Source organism: Dromaius novaehollandiae, chromosome 20 (genome assembly GCF_036370855.1).
Source record: "Dromaius novaehollandiae isolate bDroNov1 chromosome 20, bDroNov1.hap1, whole genome shotgun sequence".
Taxonomy (NCBI): Eukaryota; Metazoa; Chordata; class Aves; order Casuariiformes; family Dromaiidae; genus Dromaius; species Dromaius novaehollandiae.
The window spans coordinates 2,036,757-2,057,158 of NC_088117.1; the positions used below are offsets into that span (position 1 = coordinate 2,036,757).

General features: G+C 43.6%; 1 protein-coding gene across 20 annotated transcripts in view; it reads right to left on the reverse strand.

Annotated features, from left to right (window-relative positions):
* Positions 1-20,402, reverse strand: part of EXD3 (exonuclease 3'-5' domain containing 3) — a 333,234-nt gene that overhangs the window by 162,769 nt on the left and 150,063 nt on the right. For 19 of the 20 annotated variants that reach the window (XM_026106225.2, XM_026106223.2, XM_064523551.1 and 16 more), the window contains 4 exons: positions 19,553-19,719; positions 17,029-17,199; positions 10,443-10,496; positions 8,600-8,731 (listed from right to left, as the gene is read on the reverse strand). In XM_026106225.2, coding sequence (XP_025962010.2) covers positions 8,600-8,731; positions 10,443-10,496; positions 17,029-17,199; positions 19,553-19,719 — 524 coding nt within the window. Of the gene's footprint in view, positions 1-5,550; positions 6,743-8,599; positions 8,732-10,442; positions 10,497-17,028; positions 17,200-19,552; positions 19,720-20,402 lie in introns of those variants that run through there. The other variant, XM_026106236.2, reaches the window with a different exon arrangement.

A 20,402-nucleotide genomic window follows, 5' to 3' on the forward strand; every position in this document is an offset into this window, starting at 1 on the left:
TGGACAACATTTTTGTGCAAGATTCTCAGCAGGAAGTAAGAAAACATTGGTGTGATATTACCTGTGTTACAAGATGGTCTTCATCAAACTGTTTACTAGAAAGTTTCCTATCCAACACTCTTTCAGTGTCTTGATGTATGAAGTGAAAATAAGGCCCTGGAGACATTTGGGTGTGTTCAAATCAATTCAGTTCACCTGAACTACTGATGAAGCTGGTCCCTTCATTGTGAAAACAAGACCTTTGACATTATTTAACTTTTAATGCACAAGATATCTCAAATAATGAGACCCACTAATGGTATTGCTGGTCTACGCGTAGGATTATCATCATGAGAACCCACCAGTATAAATATACAGCTATTCAAACCTTAACAGAGTTGGACATCCCATCCTTAACATGACATACAAACAATGAGCATTATAAGGGCACCAATGTCAAAAAGGAGGAGAAACTCTACAGTGTATAAAACATGGGAATTTTGACTTCTTGACAGAGTCAATACACTGACCTCTGACCTCGGGAGGCACAGGGGACTGGAAGCCAACAGAACTTAAATTGGCTACAAATCTCTTGTTTTCTCATGACATTTGAGAGAAAACATGGGGACAATTTCTTTAGGACACATGGGAGTTATGGCTGTGTCACTGCCTTCTCCAGAGAGTTCTTCATTTTCCTTACAGTCACTCAATCACTGTCACCCACTGACCTTTCATTACTTTCTCCCAGTGCACCAGCATCACTGCTGACCAATGTACTTCCCCAATCTGTCCAAACCCAAGAGAGGAAGAAAAAGCCTGGTACAGAACTGTATAAAAGGACGTTTACTCTGCACCACATTGTGTCTTCTTTTCTATGCTAGTCTAAATACAAGTGCTGTTTTCACTGCCAATCGTTGTTTGCTTGTTCTGTTTCCACTGGCTAAAACCAGCATTTTTCCAGCTAGTGTTGCCCTCCAGGAAAAAAAACACACATTCATACCTTTCTTGCATTTAGCCCAAGAGAACAAAGCTGGTTCCCAGGAACAGGGATGACTTCCTCAAAAGAAAACATTTACTGTCAGCTGAGGTTTGACTTCTAATAGCTAATTTGGCATCATCATTTTCAGCACTGTAATACATAACACCATGAATAATTAACAGCTTTTTTTCCTCTGAAGTTTAATATTCTCCCACAGCTTTGCAAGCAAAAAAAGAGAAAGGAGATAAACACGAACCAAAACCGTGGGTACAGTCTTTCATGTACTTCCACAAAAAGAAGCTAAAGACAAAGATCTGTAAAAGAAATTTCACTGGAAATCAAGCTTCTGCAGACACTGAGAAAGAAAATCTGCAACATGAGACTGTCTTCCTTGAAGAAACACAGCTGATCTGCTGCATTCCCATATCTGACTTCCACTGGTCTGTGTAAAACATAAACTTCACGCTAACCCTATGAAAACAGTCAACATGCGAGAGAGACAACAGTCTGCTCCTAGCTGGTGAAAGGGGAAAAAAAATCTCAGGCTGTCATTCTTCCCTTGCTGTGACCTTCATGCTCCACTGAATTTCTGAAGATACTGAAATCTTGGCAGGAAAGTGTACAGTCTGTGGGAACCAGGCAGGACTGTCCAGGCTCGCTGGTGAGAATTAGGCCCAGTCAAGCCCTTTTTTGGGGGGGGCTCTGTGTTCCACACGTATGATAACACAATGCTAAGAAAATTAAAGGCTGGGAATTTTACAGGGCCCTGCTTGTGCATCATGCTTTCGCCCCACTGGTGCATCACGCTGCGGAACTGGTATGGGCAACACGCTTTCCATGTTCCTGTCCTTGCACATGGGAGAGCCCAACCTGCCCACGAGCATCTTCTGTAAATCAGTGTATTTATGGTACGTTCCCCATGATCCCACTCCAACATTAGCAGCAGATAAAGCATTCTTTTACCCACTTAAGACACACAAACACAGCTAAGCCCAGGAAAGCACCTGGCAATCTCTAACAGTTAGGTGCAGCCTGGGAGTCAGGAGTCGCGGGCTGTATTCCCGCTGGGAACTCCTCGTCGGAGCCTGGACGAGGCACATTACTTCTGTGCGCCCACATTTCCCTGCCCGTAACCCTGGCCGCTCACTATGAGCTCTCCCTAAGGTTTATAAAGCCTTAGCAATGAGAAAATAATCTCAGCTCAAGCCTCTAAAGGAGCGCAAATTGCTATGACAAATTTTCACATTCCCTGATGCCATTTAACGACTGTCTTGTAGATCTACTCCAAATCAAAAGAGAGACAACTCTCTGAATGAAAAGCTGCTATTTCAGGGTTAGGTATATTCACAAGTGAATGCTCACATTCAGACGCTTCCAGGGACAAGTACCTTTTGAGGTCAATTCACTCCTTCAACAATGTCTCTAAAGACAGAATAATACCAGCTGTGCTTCCTGGCCAGAATCTGAGCAGTACAAGTTGCAGATTACATCTAAATTGCCAGGCCCAGGATAAACAGAAAGATTAAGAGGGCCTTACCCTTTGTGTTGAACAATCACACTCTGAAGCAAGAAATCACAGCCTACATAGTGGGCAGGCACAGGGCTGCGTTTCAGTTGAGGCTAAGGGCTGGTGAGGAATAAGCAGCTAACACACATCTGGGGAAACCACAGATGCTGTTAATCATAGGTTTTCCTGACCTGTAGGCGCTGACAAATTGCATCCTATGGATGAACCTTTTATTAAACCACAAAGGGTTTTAAAACAATATTCTCTTTCTCAACATTCCCGAATCTGTAAAAGCCAGTGCACATGGCCCTTCTTAACTCTTCATTTAGATGGTGACACAGCCGTTCTAAAAAGATTTCAGGGCTGAGAAGAAGTAAATAGAGGTCCAATACTACAGAAGTGGAAGGCAACTCAAAGCTGAAATGTGGACTCTGAGAAGTGACATTTTCTAAATGTGGTGATGATCTCCTCAGTCCCATTTCAGCGTGAGATGCTTTTTATCCTAAGCAACTTCCTTGTTGTCTCTCAGAGATTTTAGGAAATACTTAGCCTTTCAATTCTACTGCATATTGGGAAGGACAACTGCTGTATTTAAAAGAATAAAAAGACTGCTGACCAAGCCAAGCAAGGTGACCACAAAACAAAATTGCGCTGGTCCCACTTCCATGGCATGATAGAGCAGGCAGATAGCTATTTGGCTCACAAGTTAGTGAGAAAGATGATGTCTGGGAGTTCTCATCATCCTCTGGACCGACAGAGCAGCCCACATAAAAGGAACAAAAAAGCCTGCTGATCAGATTGGTGTGACAGAGGCTCATGAGAGACATGCACATTTTCAACCTAAACGACAGCTTGAGGGATCTATATTACTAATTATTGACTAATATTGCCAGAGTTCCCAGGCTGGCTTCAAAGGTTCTCACAAAGTGCCCCAAGCACAGGGTTTTTCATCTAATCATAAGGCCTTTTTCTTTGTCCCTGCTAAATGGATTGCTCCATACGAGGTTCACTCAGCATAAATCAGTTTGCACATGACGAGCTTTGCAGCAATGAAATTCGTTACCTTAACCACACAAAACCAGAAACATTTGCTGCAACTGTTATAACACTTTTGCACCTAATTTCAAAAAAATGGTGGTTTCCTCTCTCCTCCCCCCTCCTCCCCGCCTACTCCTAATCCCATGCTAACACCTTTCTCAAAGGCTGGGGTGATTCGCTTTGAAACATAAAGAGCAGGGAAGGGGGGGGGGGGGGGAAGATATCAGATCTCCAGACAATGAAATAAAGCAGCTATCTCTCACATCCTGCAGAGCTCAGGCTGAGGTCAGGAGTTAAACAGGACATCAGAACAGGTGATGTAATTTGCTTATTTAGGATCAGAGCTCTCGGCGAAGCGAAAGAGACAACCTATTTGAATTGACTGATAATCCGATAATAAATGCAGAGCAGCTCAGCTGCAGAAACTGCAGCTGGGGCCAAAGAGATTTTTCCCTGCACATTTATTTTTGCAGGAGGATATAATTACAATCTCCCTTTCTTGCAGGAATGCCTCGAAACCTCACCTAGGATAAAACTCCCACCGCACGAGGTTTTGTTCCAATAGAGTCTGTGCCCTGGACAGCTTAAAAGCTATAAAGGGTCATGTCAAACAGGGGGTGGGAAAGGAAAGAGAGGCCAAAGCAGAAAGGACGCGGCCACGGCCACGGCCACGCAGCAGGACCCAGGTCTGCTGAGCCCCGCTGACCACGCGCAGGCTGGGCAGGAGAGGAGCTGGCTTTTCCCATGCTGGGTGGAGAGGCAGAGCTGCCTGCTCTCGGCGTCCAGCTAACCAGCAGTGGACTGTCTCAAGCAGGGCAGAACTCGGCTTTTCGGAAGACGGACAGGGGCCCTCCTGGCTCCAAACCTGTCTGCAGAGTCTCAAACCAGCAAGAATTTTACAGCAGTTATAAACTTTGAACGACGCAGTTCTTATGTAACAAGACTAATTTACTGGCTATCTTCGACAACACAGAACATACTGTCTTCCCTTCGAACCGTCGCGACAAACGCTTGCGATATAAAGATTTAAAGCTAACAACTTGCGCCGTTTACCTCCTCGGTTTATCACCATTCAAAACGTAATTTCACCCTGACAATATTGCACAAAGCGGCATTACTCGCAGCCGAGGGCTCCCATTCCCCTTCCTGAATTATCTCCCTTGGCGAAAGTGGTTTTTCACTGACAAGAACCCCGCTAGGCCAGATACCATACCTCAGCCAAGGGAAGTGAAAGGCCTCAATACCTCAGGCTCACTGAGAAAGAGAGCAAGAAATGAAGACGCATTAGCCACACTACAAGGTCAGTAAATAGATGGTTATCTACACCTGCTTCTCTCACGTTTAGGTAAAACTTCTAAGTTCAGTGTTCAAAGACGGTATAGAAACGAGAGATGGAAAGGCCAAGTCATCCGGGCAATACTTCCCAAGAAAAGTTAATTTTCAAGAGTTTCTTTACTAGGCTGCAATTGAGTTCCTGTTCCTTTGCTGCCCTGCGATGAGTCCATAGCTCAGCTATCGCAGCCATTACACGTGCCCCGTGCACAGATCCTGGCCACAGGAGTGTGGGTGGGTGCCGCACCACGGTAGGATTGGGAGACAATCTTATCATCGATTTTGCTGAGCTGTGAGACCTGCCAAACATTAAACTCCATTTAGAATGACCTACTTCTCAGATATTTGTATCCATAACTGTAGCAGTCCAGTAAGACACTTTCTTTAGCAGGATTTTTTTTTTTAATCCAAGTTCTGTGCTAGAACTTCCTCCAAATTAGCAGGATCAGACAGCCCGTCTTCCACTCAAGCTAATTTGGTAGCTGACCCCACAGATGCTTACTACAGCCTCTGACGACTTCATAAAGATCTTAGGGACTAGTATCAGAGACCAATGCGCTGAATTTATCATGTAAGAAACATCTCCAACATGCTTTTCACATCTGCCCATTTCTGAAGGCGCTATTTGGGGATATCTGAGAAGAAAAAACCTGTATACAAGACATTCAAATGTGTGCAGAGCTGAGAGACAAAAGACATTTGCATTTCAAACAGCTAGAGGAAATGGGTTTATTTCAAAGATTTTAAGGCTAGGAAGCATATAGCTTCCTGGGGGCTCTTTGCACGTCCCTCAAAGACAGAACTTGTTTCATCTCCATTCAGGCCCCCTAAACCATTGCTCACTGAAGGCAATACCAGGCCTAGCTAAAGGTGCTATGCACAGGTGACTTCATGATGATCAGAGAGTCCTTAAGATGCAGCACTTGAAAAACACACTCAATGGTCATATTTGGAAGGCTCTAACTGACAGCAGCCTCCAGTGCCAGAGCATCTGACCAAAACAATCAAGCAGAAGCCCAGTACACGTGAAAGCAGAAGTGAGGACAAGCAGCACGCAGGTGATGTTCTCTTTGCATTCGCTGCGAGAAGTCAGACAGAGGTAGCCAGTATTCGCCATTGTTTTAACAGAAAAAAGGTTCAATATTTTGGCAGGTTTACAAAGCAAGTCCATTCTTTGCATCTGCAAAAGAGAGGCCGTCCATCCCTGCTGAGGGAGCTGACAAAGGAAACATGTTTTATAGCAATCTCGGGTCCAACATTGAATTAGGACCTATTTTTACCATGTGCTCTGTGTTACACGCATTAATTGTTATAGCAACAATATTTGCTGACATAGTCACTCAAATCATTTACAGAACAGAAGCCCAAGAGACAAAACAAGCCTTTGCTCCACGAGACAGAGTGAGTCAGGCAGGATGCCACATTGCTTCCTGTGACACACAGAAAACACTTATCTACGATGGATGATCACAGCTGATAACGAGTCTCCAGTGCTCCAGCAGCGGAACGGAGCCATCCCTCACTGACGGGGCTGCAGTTCAGCCTGTTCGGCCAAGCTCCGTGAATGCAAGGAAGGCCACGCTTGCAAATTAGTACTGCCTGGGCCCTCCACTTCGCTGAGCACCTAACATGCTCCTGGGAGCTCGGCCACGCAATCAGACTTCCCATGCCACAGGGACAGGCTAAATCCTTGGTCGCCCATTAGCAACAGATGTTTCTGCAAGGAGCTGGCAGACCTCAAACCAGTCTGCAACCAGAAGAGGCAGCACAAAGGGAAGGATCTAGTCTTCCATCCTGATTAAGCCCGATCAGCTTCACTAGGTTTGCAGAGAAGTAGGATGTTTTGGAAAGAACTTGCAAATGAAGTGCTGAGGTCTCTGCGTTGGCTGCAGGCGTCCCAGAGTGCCCTTTTAAAAGGAAAAAAATTGCCATTTTTTATGTGGGCAGTCAATATTCTTTTCTTTATAGTCATGTACTATGATCCTTTTCAATTTACTGACCACAACTCGCCTCCTCACACATAAATTTCCCGAGAACTGCAGGTGCAGAGCGCTCCTGCGCAGCTAGCTGGGTGCCTGCTAGCAATATACAGCTGCAGAAAGCCTGGGATTCTCCTTGAGAGCAACAGTATTATATCAATGAAACTTGTGGTGCAATCTGCAGCGGACAGCTGAACCAAATCAACTCCAAAATGCCAAAGCCTTAAATGTAGGTAAATACATGATTCAGAACACAGAACAGTTTGACAAATAATAGCATCTTCCCAGGCGTAGCAGTGTAAAACATGCAGCTGTTCTACCACCACAATTTACAGGGAAGACATTTCTCCTGGAACTAAGAGAACACTTAGTATATATTCCTAGCCAGATTAATTATCCCTATTTATACTGTAAACGAAGACAGCATACACTAAAAAGCTGTAGAGTTAAGCAGTTTCAGACTCCAGCTCATGAGCGAGGGGTCAGTTTTATGTTCCATGCTGCACTGTCTTCTGCATTTATTACGGATATCACACAGTTTTCTTCAGCGTGTTTTTTTCGCATGTGCTTATTCTCACAGCCTCTCAAACAGCCAGGGGGAAAAAAAACTACTATATGATGGAATCTCAGGGGATCAGAGAATCCACCAGATTTCTTGTAAGATTTTTTTCAAATAGCAAAGAAGCCAGTGTGTCACTACATAACAACGAAACCACAAGACTGAACATGCGATCTTGTATCTGAGTACACACATTTATCCTGAAGATCAACAGGTCAACCCATATTATGTCTACATCTGCATGGTGTTATGTCATTCTTATCCTATAGACAATCTGAACAGCCGGACAACTCTCATTTTCTGTACAAGTTACAGACATGATTCTAATAACTTCTAACATCAGATACAAGCGGAGTCCTAGAAAAACATACCCTGTTGTGTTTGCTCAATAGTCATTTCTACAACATTTGTACAGTTCCACCAAGCTAGGAGACCCTGTTAGCTGTCTACCAAAAGGCACTGAGCCAGACTTCACTGAAGTGCTCAGCTGGCATGTTTACTCATAAGAGAAAGCTCTTTTTCTAGCCAGATTTGCAGTTTCTTCTTTTTCTTTCTTTAAACACTGATAAGATGAGAAAAGTTGAAGTTGGAAGATGGTTTATATTACTGCTTTTGAAGGGATAAGTTTCAGCGTGTTACTGTTAACACATACAACAGTGAAACTGGAAGAGAGGGAGCAAATTTGAGCTAACACAATCAAGATTTCTTCTTAAAAAACAATCCACAGATATCCAGTGCCAAACACAATCTGGAATCATCAGCTAGCATGGACATGAATTAACCAAATAGCTCCTTAAAAAAATAAGACCTTAAAAAAAATCCCGCTATTAAAATAATTGTTATCAGAATCACAAAGACATAATTAAACTTGGTTTATAATTAAAACACCGTATGTCCTAGACAGAGAATGCAGGAACAAAAAGAACATAACCATGATAGTCAATGCCAAAAAACATGCCAAGTACCAAAAATGTGAAAACCAACAGTTTCTAGCAAGTTGCACATGCAAGGCCTGTTCTGTTTGACTTAGTCATCAGCACTCATGAACGATATTAGCACACTCAAAAACCCCGCACAGCTTTGCAAGGCATTGCCAAAGTCCAAGCAGAAATCTTGGCAACCAAGAGCAAGCCACTGAATGCAAAATGCAAAAAGCTGAAATGGTGTCTGTTGTGCAAGGAACAGTTAGTGAACACTGGCTTTAATTCAGAAAAGGCTAGTCCTACCTGGCAGCGACTGAAGATATCCGCCAAGGTTACTTGAACATTGAAGTGCTTCAGAACCTGCAGGGCCTGTTCTTTTGCCTTTTCTGAGCAGTTCACAGAGAAACACCTTCCTTCTCCTATCTGGGACTGCAGCTTCAAAAGACGAATCATAAACCAAAAAGATAACAAGTGAGGCACTCCATGCATAATGATCTGTTGTGGTTTTTTTTTCCTAATATACTTGGTTTGGTTTTGATAACAGTAACATTTGGAGTTAATTTGTGTTTACGGTCTAAATTTTGATCTAACAAGCACAACAGGTAATTTAACACTTTGTCACTGTTGCAAATAGCTTTGAGACTACTGAAGCAGTAGTGTTCAACATATCATACGTGATAGCCTAAGTTCCCTTTAACTTATTATTCAATGGTGTGGTGCTGACAGTGATAGCAAGAGGAAACTGAATTTAATCACAGCTTTCACATGAAACCTGGCCAGATCACACACTGTTTGCAAAAGCACAAGCAAGGAGACAGTGTCTAATGACAGTTTTATCAATTCACCCCTTCTAGTTTATACACTTTTTCACCTGGAGTTCATAGACGGCCAATGAATTTCAAGTGGTTGATGCAGACACTCCCTCGCTGTTTGTTCCACATTTAGCGCAAAAGTCTGTATCTGGGAACGAGCACTGGGAAGTGTCCAGACACATCTTTATGAATGTGATAAAAACTGACAGTGAGCTGGGATCAGCTAAATGCAAGTAAAAGAGCCTGGCAGAGCCATTCTGTCCACAAGTAAGGCATACAAAGGCAAGCGAACAAAGGGAACCAGACATTTCCCAGGACAATATTGCACACTGGGAGGCAATTATTTTCCTTTTCCAATTTCCACACAGTGCTTTGGAGTTAGAGCTTTGCCAAGTAAGATTATGCCGGACTCTGAAATACCTACAGCATCAGCTGTAGATGCTAGCAACCACAGTCCGGATAAGGAACCTGTAACATGGCATGGCTGCACTTGCCTCACAGTATCTCATCATGGGGGTAGTTTTCTTGAATGTTCAGCTATAAACTAGGAAATTACCAATGTAAGTTCTGCAAATGCCCCACTTAACTATTTGAATAGTTGGGATCTCTAATATCTATAGTTTGAAATGAAGTTCTGCACTCTGGCTCATGCACGTAATCTTGAATAATTTCACTTCTCCAGATGAATTTTGGGGCGATAACAGAGGGCACAGAACTTGCAGCAGGCATCATGACACTGCAGCCATTGACTTGACAGGTTCAGGATATTCCCACCAACACTCTGCTTTGCAGTACGTTTCATGAAGGGCTCTGAATGTCTGGTGCTGAGGGTAAGGTTGGGTTTTGCTTTGTTTTTTGTGTGTCTGTAGAGCAACTCAAACTCTCACCTGGACCCATGCTTAGTGGCTTCAATTGTCTCTCTTTTGAGCCCAAAGAAAAGTCTTTAAGTATCAAAAGCCAGCAGAGTGCTATGTCAGTATGGAGCCAGTCAGCAAACAAGGATCTTTGTGATAAAATGCATGGGAAGTGAGTTGCATTTCACTTGCCAGTAAGACTATACAGAAACACTTTGGCTTGATTTTTTTGACATGGAGGTCAATTGCTCTCCCGCTGATGAAGTATCATGCATAAAAGAAACTTCAACCCAACCTTTGGCTGTTCAGAACAAGAGCAAACCTCACAAGACCCGTTTTGTAGTTTTCAGCGCAGAAAATAGACAAAAAAGCCAAGCCAGCTGTTCTTTCACATCTGGCTTTTCCTCTTCTCTACACTGCACATCCCAGACCATGCAATGACACAATGCCAGAGAAATGCCAGAAGCTCTAAGCACTTACAGTCTGATATGGGAGTCCAGAGGTTAAAATGACCCTTCCTTCCTGTCGGGCAATCTGGAAAAAAACAGTAAAAACCATTAATTAACATGGGTTGAAGTTACCAGTGAATTCAAGCTTTCCTTCCAGTCAAAACACATAGAACATGAACTGGTCACATGGAGTCCTTCTCTACAGTGTCGACATATACTAGGCCAGGAGTATCTGGGTCTAGCTCAACAATTTGTTTTTGACAGCAATAGCAGCTTAAGGTATTGCTCTCTCACTGCACATGTGCTGGAACAACTACTTGTGTATCTGCACTGCAGAATGACCAAGAAACTGATCTACCTTGAAAAAATCCTATCAAAAAGCCTTTTTAGGGTTTTTTTTCCCCCCTTAAGCCAGGCTATTTTTATTTCCCTAATCTGGCTGACAAAGAAGCAAGCAGTCCTGCTCGCTCAGCACTACACAGAGGAGAAAGGAAAATACCTTAAGCAGGTAAATCCAGCAAAAAATGTACCATTGAATGTGTCTGTAAGCTTCACAGACATTAAGAAAGTGATGCTTACTCCACCGCTTAAAGATAAGGCAGTATTATTTTCCTGCAAAACAGAAATAGGTGTACAGAAATTACACACCCTTTCCAGTCTACAAAGAAAGTCTCCATCAGAGTTTATCATCTCCTGACTTGCAATCTTGTGCTTTTACCAGAGGTCTTCTCCTTCAAGGGGAAGGTCTGCAAAGAATTATCAGGGGACTCATTACCCATGCTTCTGACCTTCGCAACAGAGTAAGAGACATTTTTGAACGGTTTGGTGCCAAAAGAAGACACTACATCTGGAACTGCAATTCTTCACAAAGACAAAAGTGACTGATCTTCATATGGTTAAATGACATCTCTCCCTCCTACTCCTTTACCCCTCCCTCTAGGAGGAAAATAATTTCAGGGCCACTGTGAGAGAAGGATTCCCACGTGAAGCAACACTTCTCCTCTGCTAGTGCTGACACGCAATTGGCACTTCGAGGTAGGCATGAGGTTATTTTCCTCGTCCGGCTTGAATTCTGTTGGAAGCCCCTGCATTTTTCACTATTTCCAGATGCATGTCATGGCCATCTCTCTTCTGGTTCAGAGTTTCAGAAGCTTTCTCTGGATCACTCTTTAACCCCAGCAGGATACATCTGGCGATCGGAGTCTTGCTGCACTTCCCAGAGAGCTTTGACAACACCAAGCATAGCCAGGGAACGTCAAGCTTTAGAAAACAAATCGAGTTTTCTTAAACTCTCTCCTGGATATCGATTCTCTCAAGACCATTCGACCTATGGAGACATATAACGAGAAGAAGGCGGCTCTGAAGGCACAAACTACCCTTTCAGTCAATCCAACAATCATTTTCTTCCTAACTTGACCTTCCAGGTAGCCTTTTCCCTCCTTTCTTTTGCCAAGTCACTGGTCTGACTGCCGATTCTGCACTGAGACAGGAATTGGTAACAACCTCTAAAGTAACTTCCTGCAGCCAAAATTACTGGATTTCTCTCAAAACCAACTTCCTCTCTCAGTAAAGCAAAAAATCTCAAAGAACTGGAATCTTGAAGTGGCAGCTGAGACATCCCTTGCTCAGTGCAATCCTACTACGCAGTCAGCACTACTGAACAGCCCTGCGTGCAACTGGCCAACAAACGAACCTCATGGCACATCCACCAGAGAAGTCCAGCAAGGCATCAGCTACACTCCACCATAGCGGGGGAAGCCAACAATGGAAAAGAGATCTCTGAAATTCCTATGTGCGTTTTAGGGTAAGTTGGAGGATTTCACAGCTGGAGCACTCAATTCTGACTTCCTGCATCCAGAGTTAATTAGTTCAAGCTTGATAAATCTCCTTATCTAAATGGCTCTGCAGAAACAAGCAAGGAACATCAAATAAAAAGGAGGAAAGCAGTAACTCTTCCAGCATGTTTTTCCACCTCTGGAACAATGACTGGGAGAAGCAGGCAAAGCCAGAAAAGCCATGTGATAGCACACATCTGACTGAAACCTGCGGAGGACACGTGCTGGAGAAAAGAGCACAATTCTTTCTGTTCCCTTGAAAGAGGTAACTGAGTGCAGCTTCAGGACCAACTGGGAGACACTGTAATCGGAAATGCAGATAAAAGGAAAGAAATGATTAGTGCAGCTTGCTGGGGTGGGAGTCAGGGACTTGTGCTCCATCCCAAGCACTGTAGAGAGGTCACTGGCCCCAGTTTCACAATCTATTAAAAAGATGCTATCAGTTTCCTCTGGAAATGACTTAGATCTTCTGGATAAAAAGTACTACCTAAGAACTTGTGATTACTATTTAGCCCTTAAGAAGCCTGAATTTTCAGCTAATTTTAATTCTGCAGAGATGAACGAACACAAGTGATTCATGGGCAAAAGAGACCTGGAAGGGCAAGAACTGAAGAAGGAAGAAAAGGGAGAGACCCTATGTTGCAAAGCAAGCACTTACAACCTAAAGAATGCAGATTTAAGTCTAAAGAAAGTTTCAAGAAACAGCAACACAGGGCTGTAGCCTTGTAATTTAAGGGAAGGAGAAACTGTGCTTTATGCAGTTGCCAAGCCCTTGCCTGATGTGCGCCAGGCAATATTACATGTCCTTGAAGAGGCAAAGTGCAGCGCACCTCTTGCAAGATAGTTGTCTAGGAAAAGGTGCGACCTCCTTGTAGGGCAGAGGTTCAGGAATGGTCCTGCGCCAGCAAGGGAACATTTAAACAAAAAGAAAATGGACAGAGAGTATCTGCTCTGGGCTGCGTGGTGGAAAAGCACCCAGGTAGGATCTACTAGAAAAGCAGATCACAAGCCTCAGTTCAACCTTGAAACTCCTTACCTATTGTCTCAGGTTCTGTTAAAATACAGTGCCCCAGACAGTATAATAACTTGGAGCTTTAATCAACTATAACTGCACTTAGTCCAGACTTGCTGCGTATTTGCTGTACTGCTGGTATTTTAAAATTAGACTTCTCTTCAGCATTTGTGAAAATCATAAATTGCACAAAGTCATGGCATGATTTGGTAACGTGGCCTTAAGTATCAGACCAAAGCCACTGCACTAATATTGTTTCTTAATGTAGACCTATTTGTACCAAGATCTCCAAAGAAAAAAAAATACTCTTTTGCTGACCAAATGTAAAAAGCTAAGTCTTAAAGACAGATTTTTAGCTCTCTATATCTATGCCCTGTGCATTTACTTTGCAGACTGGTGGGGAGGCAGAGAGACTGGCAAACCTAAAGAATGGAAAAAGGCATTCAAAGCAGAGGTGAGATCACAGATCAGCCTCCCACCACGTGAAGCTCCACTCGCTGTAGTATCAGAAGTCCCCTTTGTGTCCCCTGGCTCCAAACTAATCCAGGGCCAATTTAGTTCCAGGTGCACGTTGCTCTAGCTGGCTCCTGAGATCCATCTAAACCTGGTCCTCCTTTCCAACTTGCTGGTTAGGCTGGAGTTTTGGGGGAGTAGGTATAACCTTACAAAGGAACCTCCTGCACCATGAGAGCTGCAAGAAGCCAGTTCTACCAGCCTTCTGGATGTTATCACACTTCAAAAGATACCAAGTTCGCCTTAGCATGAAGATTATTCTTAAAGATGATGATGGTTTTGAAGTTGAAGAGCACAGGCCATTAAAAAAAATACAAGATAGGTTTAAGATTCTCTGCAAAGAGAAATTTGCCGGTAGACATGACTGGAAACACAACAGGCATACAACACGATTAAAGTAAAAATATATTTAAATAGATAAAACATTTGTTCCTTACAGGAATAACTGCAAATGCAAAGGGTGGCTTCCCCCAACAGGGCCAGGTTTAAAAGCAGCTACAAACACAGAAGGATGTTGCCTGAAAAAGAGAATCTCCACACTCTTCACCAATATGAGAACATAAGCCCCCGGGGAATGGGTGCATGCAGAAATAACCTAACTTGGGATGGAGTTGGAAGCTCTTGGCAAAGAACAGCTGGACACACATAGCCCTTCTCAAGAGAGGTTGCCCTGTTTTGCCAAATAGCAGGGAGCCAGACTTAGGGAAGGAGGCTCCAGGCTGGGCCATTAGCAAAAGCACTGCTGAAGGGCCTTCTACCCGAGGTGCAGGACTGGAGTAGTGTGGCCAGACAAGGGGACATGTTTCAGAGGAAGCACATGGCAAAAAAACCCTGCCTCTCAGTTCAAAGGCTTCTATAATTCAGGTAAGGGAGCTTGTCCAGCACATCTGGGTCAAGCATTTAGCCTCCAGCTGCATAGCTGCTTAGCCAAAAAGCTCCGTGCACTGCACTGCAGCAGCTAGGATATAAATGCAATACATGCTATAAATATTACTGCCACTGAAGACTTGAAAAATGACATGATATCCACACTTGGACACAAAGCTGCTCTTCCCAAAGAGGTTAGTGCTCATGAAGAAAAGCCTAAAATGCTTGTGTGAGAACACAAGGCTGGGAGCTCCCTGCTTTCAACATGAGAGCAGATTTAAACAGAGAAAGAAAGTTTTGGCAAGAAGTTCTAATATTTCTCCATTTTTAACAATTTTCTATCTCTACTCTTATGACAGTGGAGTTTTAATTTGTCACTTGTCCAATCAAGACCTAATTTAAATGGCACCAGTAAACATGCAGAGTGTAAGCTGGTGGGTTTTTTTTCACAGCAACTGAACGTGGGCAAACAAATGGAATACACCGTCTCGAGCTGTCAGGGCACATCAGCTAGGTCCTTCTCTCACAGAACAGCAGATCTGAAGTTGCTGAGCTGGCATGATAAGTTTGCCATGACAAATGTCATCCAAGACAAGACATTTTGCCAATGATGGCAGCACAACATGAAGCAGTACATAGGAGAGATTTCAAGTTTAGCCTGGAAATAGGATTTCTTAAACCAATGCATGAGCATTATTCTTATTACTGCCACACGCATTAGCTGAAGAAATTAGAGGGAAAAAGAGTATCCATGGCTGTGCAAGCACACCTTACACAGCCCTCAGGCTTTTAAGTTCTCTCTCAAATAATATAAGGTGAATGATATGATCCATTTGCCTTCTGATACTTGAAGTTACTTTAACAACTGCCAATAATAAGAACAAAGAACAAATGCCAAAGTATTCAGTAGTTCTTGACACAAGGAGACATGTGATATCACTGATAAATCATTTTAGTGAAATTACAGTAATGAAGAACAAACACCAACTCTGCACACATATATATATATATTCCTGGTGAGGTGACATTAGTTTGAGGTTGTTTTGGGACAACACCAGAACTGTCTATCTTGTGTTTGGTGACCAGTATTCAAATGTTTCTCCTGGACTTTGCAAAAGCATTTGCTGGTTTTCTGGTGTACAGTAGTTAACATCCAACTTTTATTAAATCAGGATTGTCGGATATAAAGCAGGGTGGGAGAAGTTCACTTTTATCTTTGATTATCCAAGCACAGATCAAAGGCTCTCCAATACAGTAACACTCCAAGGGTTTTTGATAGTGAAAGGATGTTTGTCCGGTCACCATAGAGAAAGCAATGTAAAACATCCTGTTCATAGCATGATAAGGTATCAGGATGAGAAGAGGAGACGGGGCTCTGCGGGGAGGTAGTGAGAGCTAGTTTGTTTAAATGACTTGTGCAAGTTTGGCAGAGATGAGATATTAATTATTTTTGCAGAAGTTAGAGCCTGCCCAGGATTCAGGCCAAGCAGACATCTGAAGAGGAAACATCCTGTGCACCAGGACGGGTGATCAGTGCATGCTCGATAGCAACACACTGTGTGGGCTGGATATCTCCATTTCTAGCACAGCAGAAATATGTCTGAAATGAAGAAGCATGTGTCTCTCTCCTCCAAGATGTGGAGGGTCAAAGTGGTTATAGGGATTCCAGATCAGTGTAAGTTGTCCCCACGTATGTTAGAGACTTTTCCTTTCCCAAACTTTTCACTGCAATTTGTCACTGATCACCTTTGAGTCATCTCACACGGTGGTAGCCAAACAGGAAGTCACCTGGTAATTTATTATGGCAATTTTCCCTTCCATGCTGCACAGCTGTCCTTTGATTATGTTTCAGCTGGATTGGTCCAGGTGTAAGGCAGGCAAATAGCTTCCCAGCAAGCCCAAACTGGAGTCCATTAGAAAACAAAGTGAATTTTGGTTCCTTTTTCTGGTTTCTTTTGTTTTTTTTTTGTTATAAGTGCACCAACACCCCATTCAAGACACTGGAGATCGCAGGTCACACCTATAGGTTTTGTATTCTTTATTGACTTAAAACAACAGAAACAAAGAGACACAAATAAGATTCGAGATCACAGCACTCTATGCAAAGTATGGTTTATTCACCTTCTCTCTCCTGAAATGGAGTGCCGAAGCCCCACACTGATGTAGGGACTAAGGAATACCAGCTGCCACATTACCCAGCTTCTAGGACCGAACATGAGAACTGGATCTCAGCAAGGGCACAGGAGGAAGCATGTGATGGACATGTCCCACCAACCTGCTGTCAGCACTGCCTTTGCTGTGAGTAATAAACAGTGCAGTTACTCATGAAGCAGCAGGCCTTCTCCAAGGAGCGCAGACAGGAGTTACAAACACACACACACATGACTAACCTCAGCAGCTTTCCTATGGTCATCTTCATTCTCCAGAATCCGGACATCCACGCCAAGGCAGCGAAGATAGCGCCCGAGGCCTTGCAGCATGTTATCACAGACCACACTGAACTCCTTCGGGGAGATGGGATCAGGGGGACATGAAGCCTCCTCGTCAAACCTTTTGCATTGCTACAGAAAAACAACAGATCCATAATCAGCAGAACAGAAGGCTGATTTCCAACACAGTTGTGTTTTGCCTCCCTGCATTCGCCCACCATGACAAATCCAACTGCCCTCTATCACCTGCACTACAATTTCCACCTCTGCAATACCTTTAGCTTCTTCTTCATGTCCCCTAGACCCTTCCACATCAACCGCCCACTACTCGGGCAGGAGGCAGCACATGATGGGGCTAATTCTGAGTTAATCATTCACTTGCTGGCCAACTGGCATTGACTAAACGGCCACACAAAACAAGATTTGCAGCCTTTCCCTGGGGAAATGCTAAGCTGGCCTTCTCTGCTCTACCCAGACATCAATTTTCATGAAGTCACAGAAATTCATCTTCGAGACTGCTATTCCCTTGTCACATTAGGCTGCAAGCAATATAAGTTATTGCTAGGGAAGGGGATCTGTCAGACAGAAAGAGAAACAGGTAGACAAAGCAATCACGTCAGCCTTGTTATCTTCGGAAGTTTAAAAATAGATAGTGCCTGAATTCTGTTTATTTTATTTCAGATTACTGCTCCTGGGGAAGTTCCTGTAGTTGGATACTTTGTCTTTCGGAGACTTCCAGAAGTACAATAGCTAAATTCATGGAGAAGGGAAGTTATTAAAGAACCTCTAGTGTTCAGCTTTGCCTCTAGGAACTTGAATCAGCTGGAATGACTGAAGGACACTGCCATCATCTATGCAGGAGCTAACTCAGGCCTGGAAATGCGGGGGAGCACAATGCAGATACACCTCGGCTGATTGCATGAACTTGCTCTGCTCCGCAAGCATCAGAGATACATTTGCATGATGCTACGTCTCCCAGAAGCTGGTACATGCACTCAGAGCTCTGCAGCACTATGTGGACTGACTGAACCATCACTGGCTCCTGGAAGGACCTTGGCAGATGCAGATATGCCCTGAGACAGAGAGCATGATAATGGATCGAGCTGACCCTTCAGTGTTGAGGTAGTCAGAAGACACTAACCCCACAATGTTGCTTCTGCTCAAAGAGATATAAAGGAGCAGCAGCTGGCTCTTAACTGGTGATTATTCAGTGACCAGCAATGTTACATGTAGGCTTTTTCTCATGTTTCATGCCAGTAGAGCTCAGAGGGCTTATAAAGGAGGACAGTGTCACTAGCCCCACTTCAGAGTAGACCAGGAAACACTGTGAAAAAGAGCTTGGAGTTCTGCATGAAGCAGAGTCAGGCAGAGAACTCTGTTTTTCTGAGTCCCAGTCCAGGTTTTACTAACTACCTCTTGGCTAATGAATTTGACTGTACAGAATACAAAGATGACCCATGAGTTCACAAGGTAATTCAAGCCTGAAGTACTTACTTTTCCCATCTCTGTGGCAGGCAGTCATGTCCCATGCACATGGAGCACTTAGGAAACTACTGAGTAGCTGTGTGTTTTACTAAGACTAACGGAATATTGTACATTTACACACACTTGATAGGAGGATCCTGAAAAGGTAGCTGTCATCACAATAGCATCTCACTCCAACCATGGAAGGTACTACTGACATAAGGAGCTAAATACACATTTAGGACTACTTTGAAGGATACACAGCCATAGTGAACCTTGCCAGTTAATCGACAAAGCCAGTTTTCCACTGATGTTTTCATAGGTGCCTAAACAATTGGATGGCTGCATTTTGAAAGTAAAACATGTACCTTCTTTATCACTAAGAGAGAGGGATCAGTCATAATGGAAGATATTTAAGCACTCACATAGCCCCAAGCTATCGCCAGCTGGGTTTTAAGGCTCTGCCACAACATACGTTGCAGGAGGAGACCAGTCATGGAATACGCAGTCGTAGGCAGGGAGACAGAGACAGACCATCAGAAAAAGAGCTCTTTTTACTTTTGTAGACTTCTACTCCCAGTACAATAAAGGAGGCACTCCCAATGTGAAACCAGTGTGTGGAAGCTCAATTAGAAGCAAAAGTAAAGAGGCCAGAGTTTTGAAACCTAATTAACGCAACATCTAGGCCACAGAGTTCAAACGCACAATGACGAGGAAGCGTGGAAGTGGCGCTTCTGCCAGCAAGGTTAACTGGATTCTGCCACACGGATTTGTACTGACGTTCTTCCAGGAAAGATAAATGAACCTAATATTGCAAGGAAAGCTGAACGAAGGCACCAAAAGGGGAAAGCGTATCTTACCAGTAAAGGGGTGGAGTGAGGAAGATGTTTGCTGCAATAGTCCTGAGAATGGACTACAACAGGCATATCAGGCAGAGCTAACAGTATGACTGAAAGACAAGGTAATGTTTAGTTGGAAGGGGTCCTGAGCAACATGCAGCTCTTTGAAGATGTTTACAAACCTGTCCAGAAGATGACGGTACTTCTTGTTTATTCAGCTGCTTTTTCGCCCTGGGTTTTATGCTTGGTTTTCCCACCAGACTCTCAGTCAGGTTTGAACTTAGACCAAAGCTCGCTGGATCCTTACGCAGTTTCCCATAGACCTCCAATAAGCAGTATGCATCCGAAGCTAAAAGAACAGAACATGAGCATCAGGTGGTTTCATCCAAAAGTAAAACAGAGGCATTTTTTGATGTAAGGAAGAGCCTTCACCTTTTTAAGTGCTACTGAATACAAACATCTTGTGAAGATGCAACTTACCCTGTCCTCTTTTACTTATTCAGTATCATAATCTACAGGCCATGGCACAATCACTTGACCAATTCAGAGCAATACACAATACCTTTTTGCCTTCAGGTAATTAAGACAGAGAACCAAACTCAGTCTAGCATAAAGGGGCTGCTATTCACACTGAGATTTTTTTCCCTTGCTGGGCAGAAACACATGAACACAAAGAATCAAGGCAGAGGAACTGAAAAAAGTGACAGGCCCTCCGCTGAGATGTCATTGCTGAGCCCTAATGTAATGCAAATTAAAGTGGGCCTGCTTAAGCTGCCATGTAGGGTAGCTTTAGCCAACCCATTTTACTCGTCATTGTTACAGAGCAGCAGCTTGTGCCCACGGTTTATTACCGCATCGCAGCTCTGGGAAGGTAACTTCCCTATTAGATGCGGTATCTTAAAATGTAATAACCGAGTTGTTTGCAATCACCTGCCCACACACACTGCCATGTGGCCTCTGCTCCTTGCAACGGGAACTGTCTAAGTCTCCAAGCCAGTTTTACAAGTCCTGGTGATTAACTTTTGTGGGAAC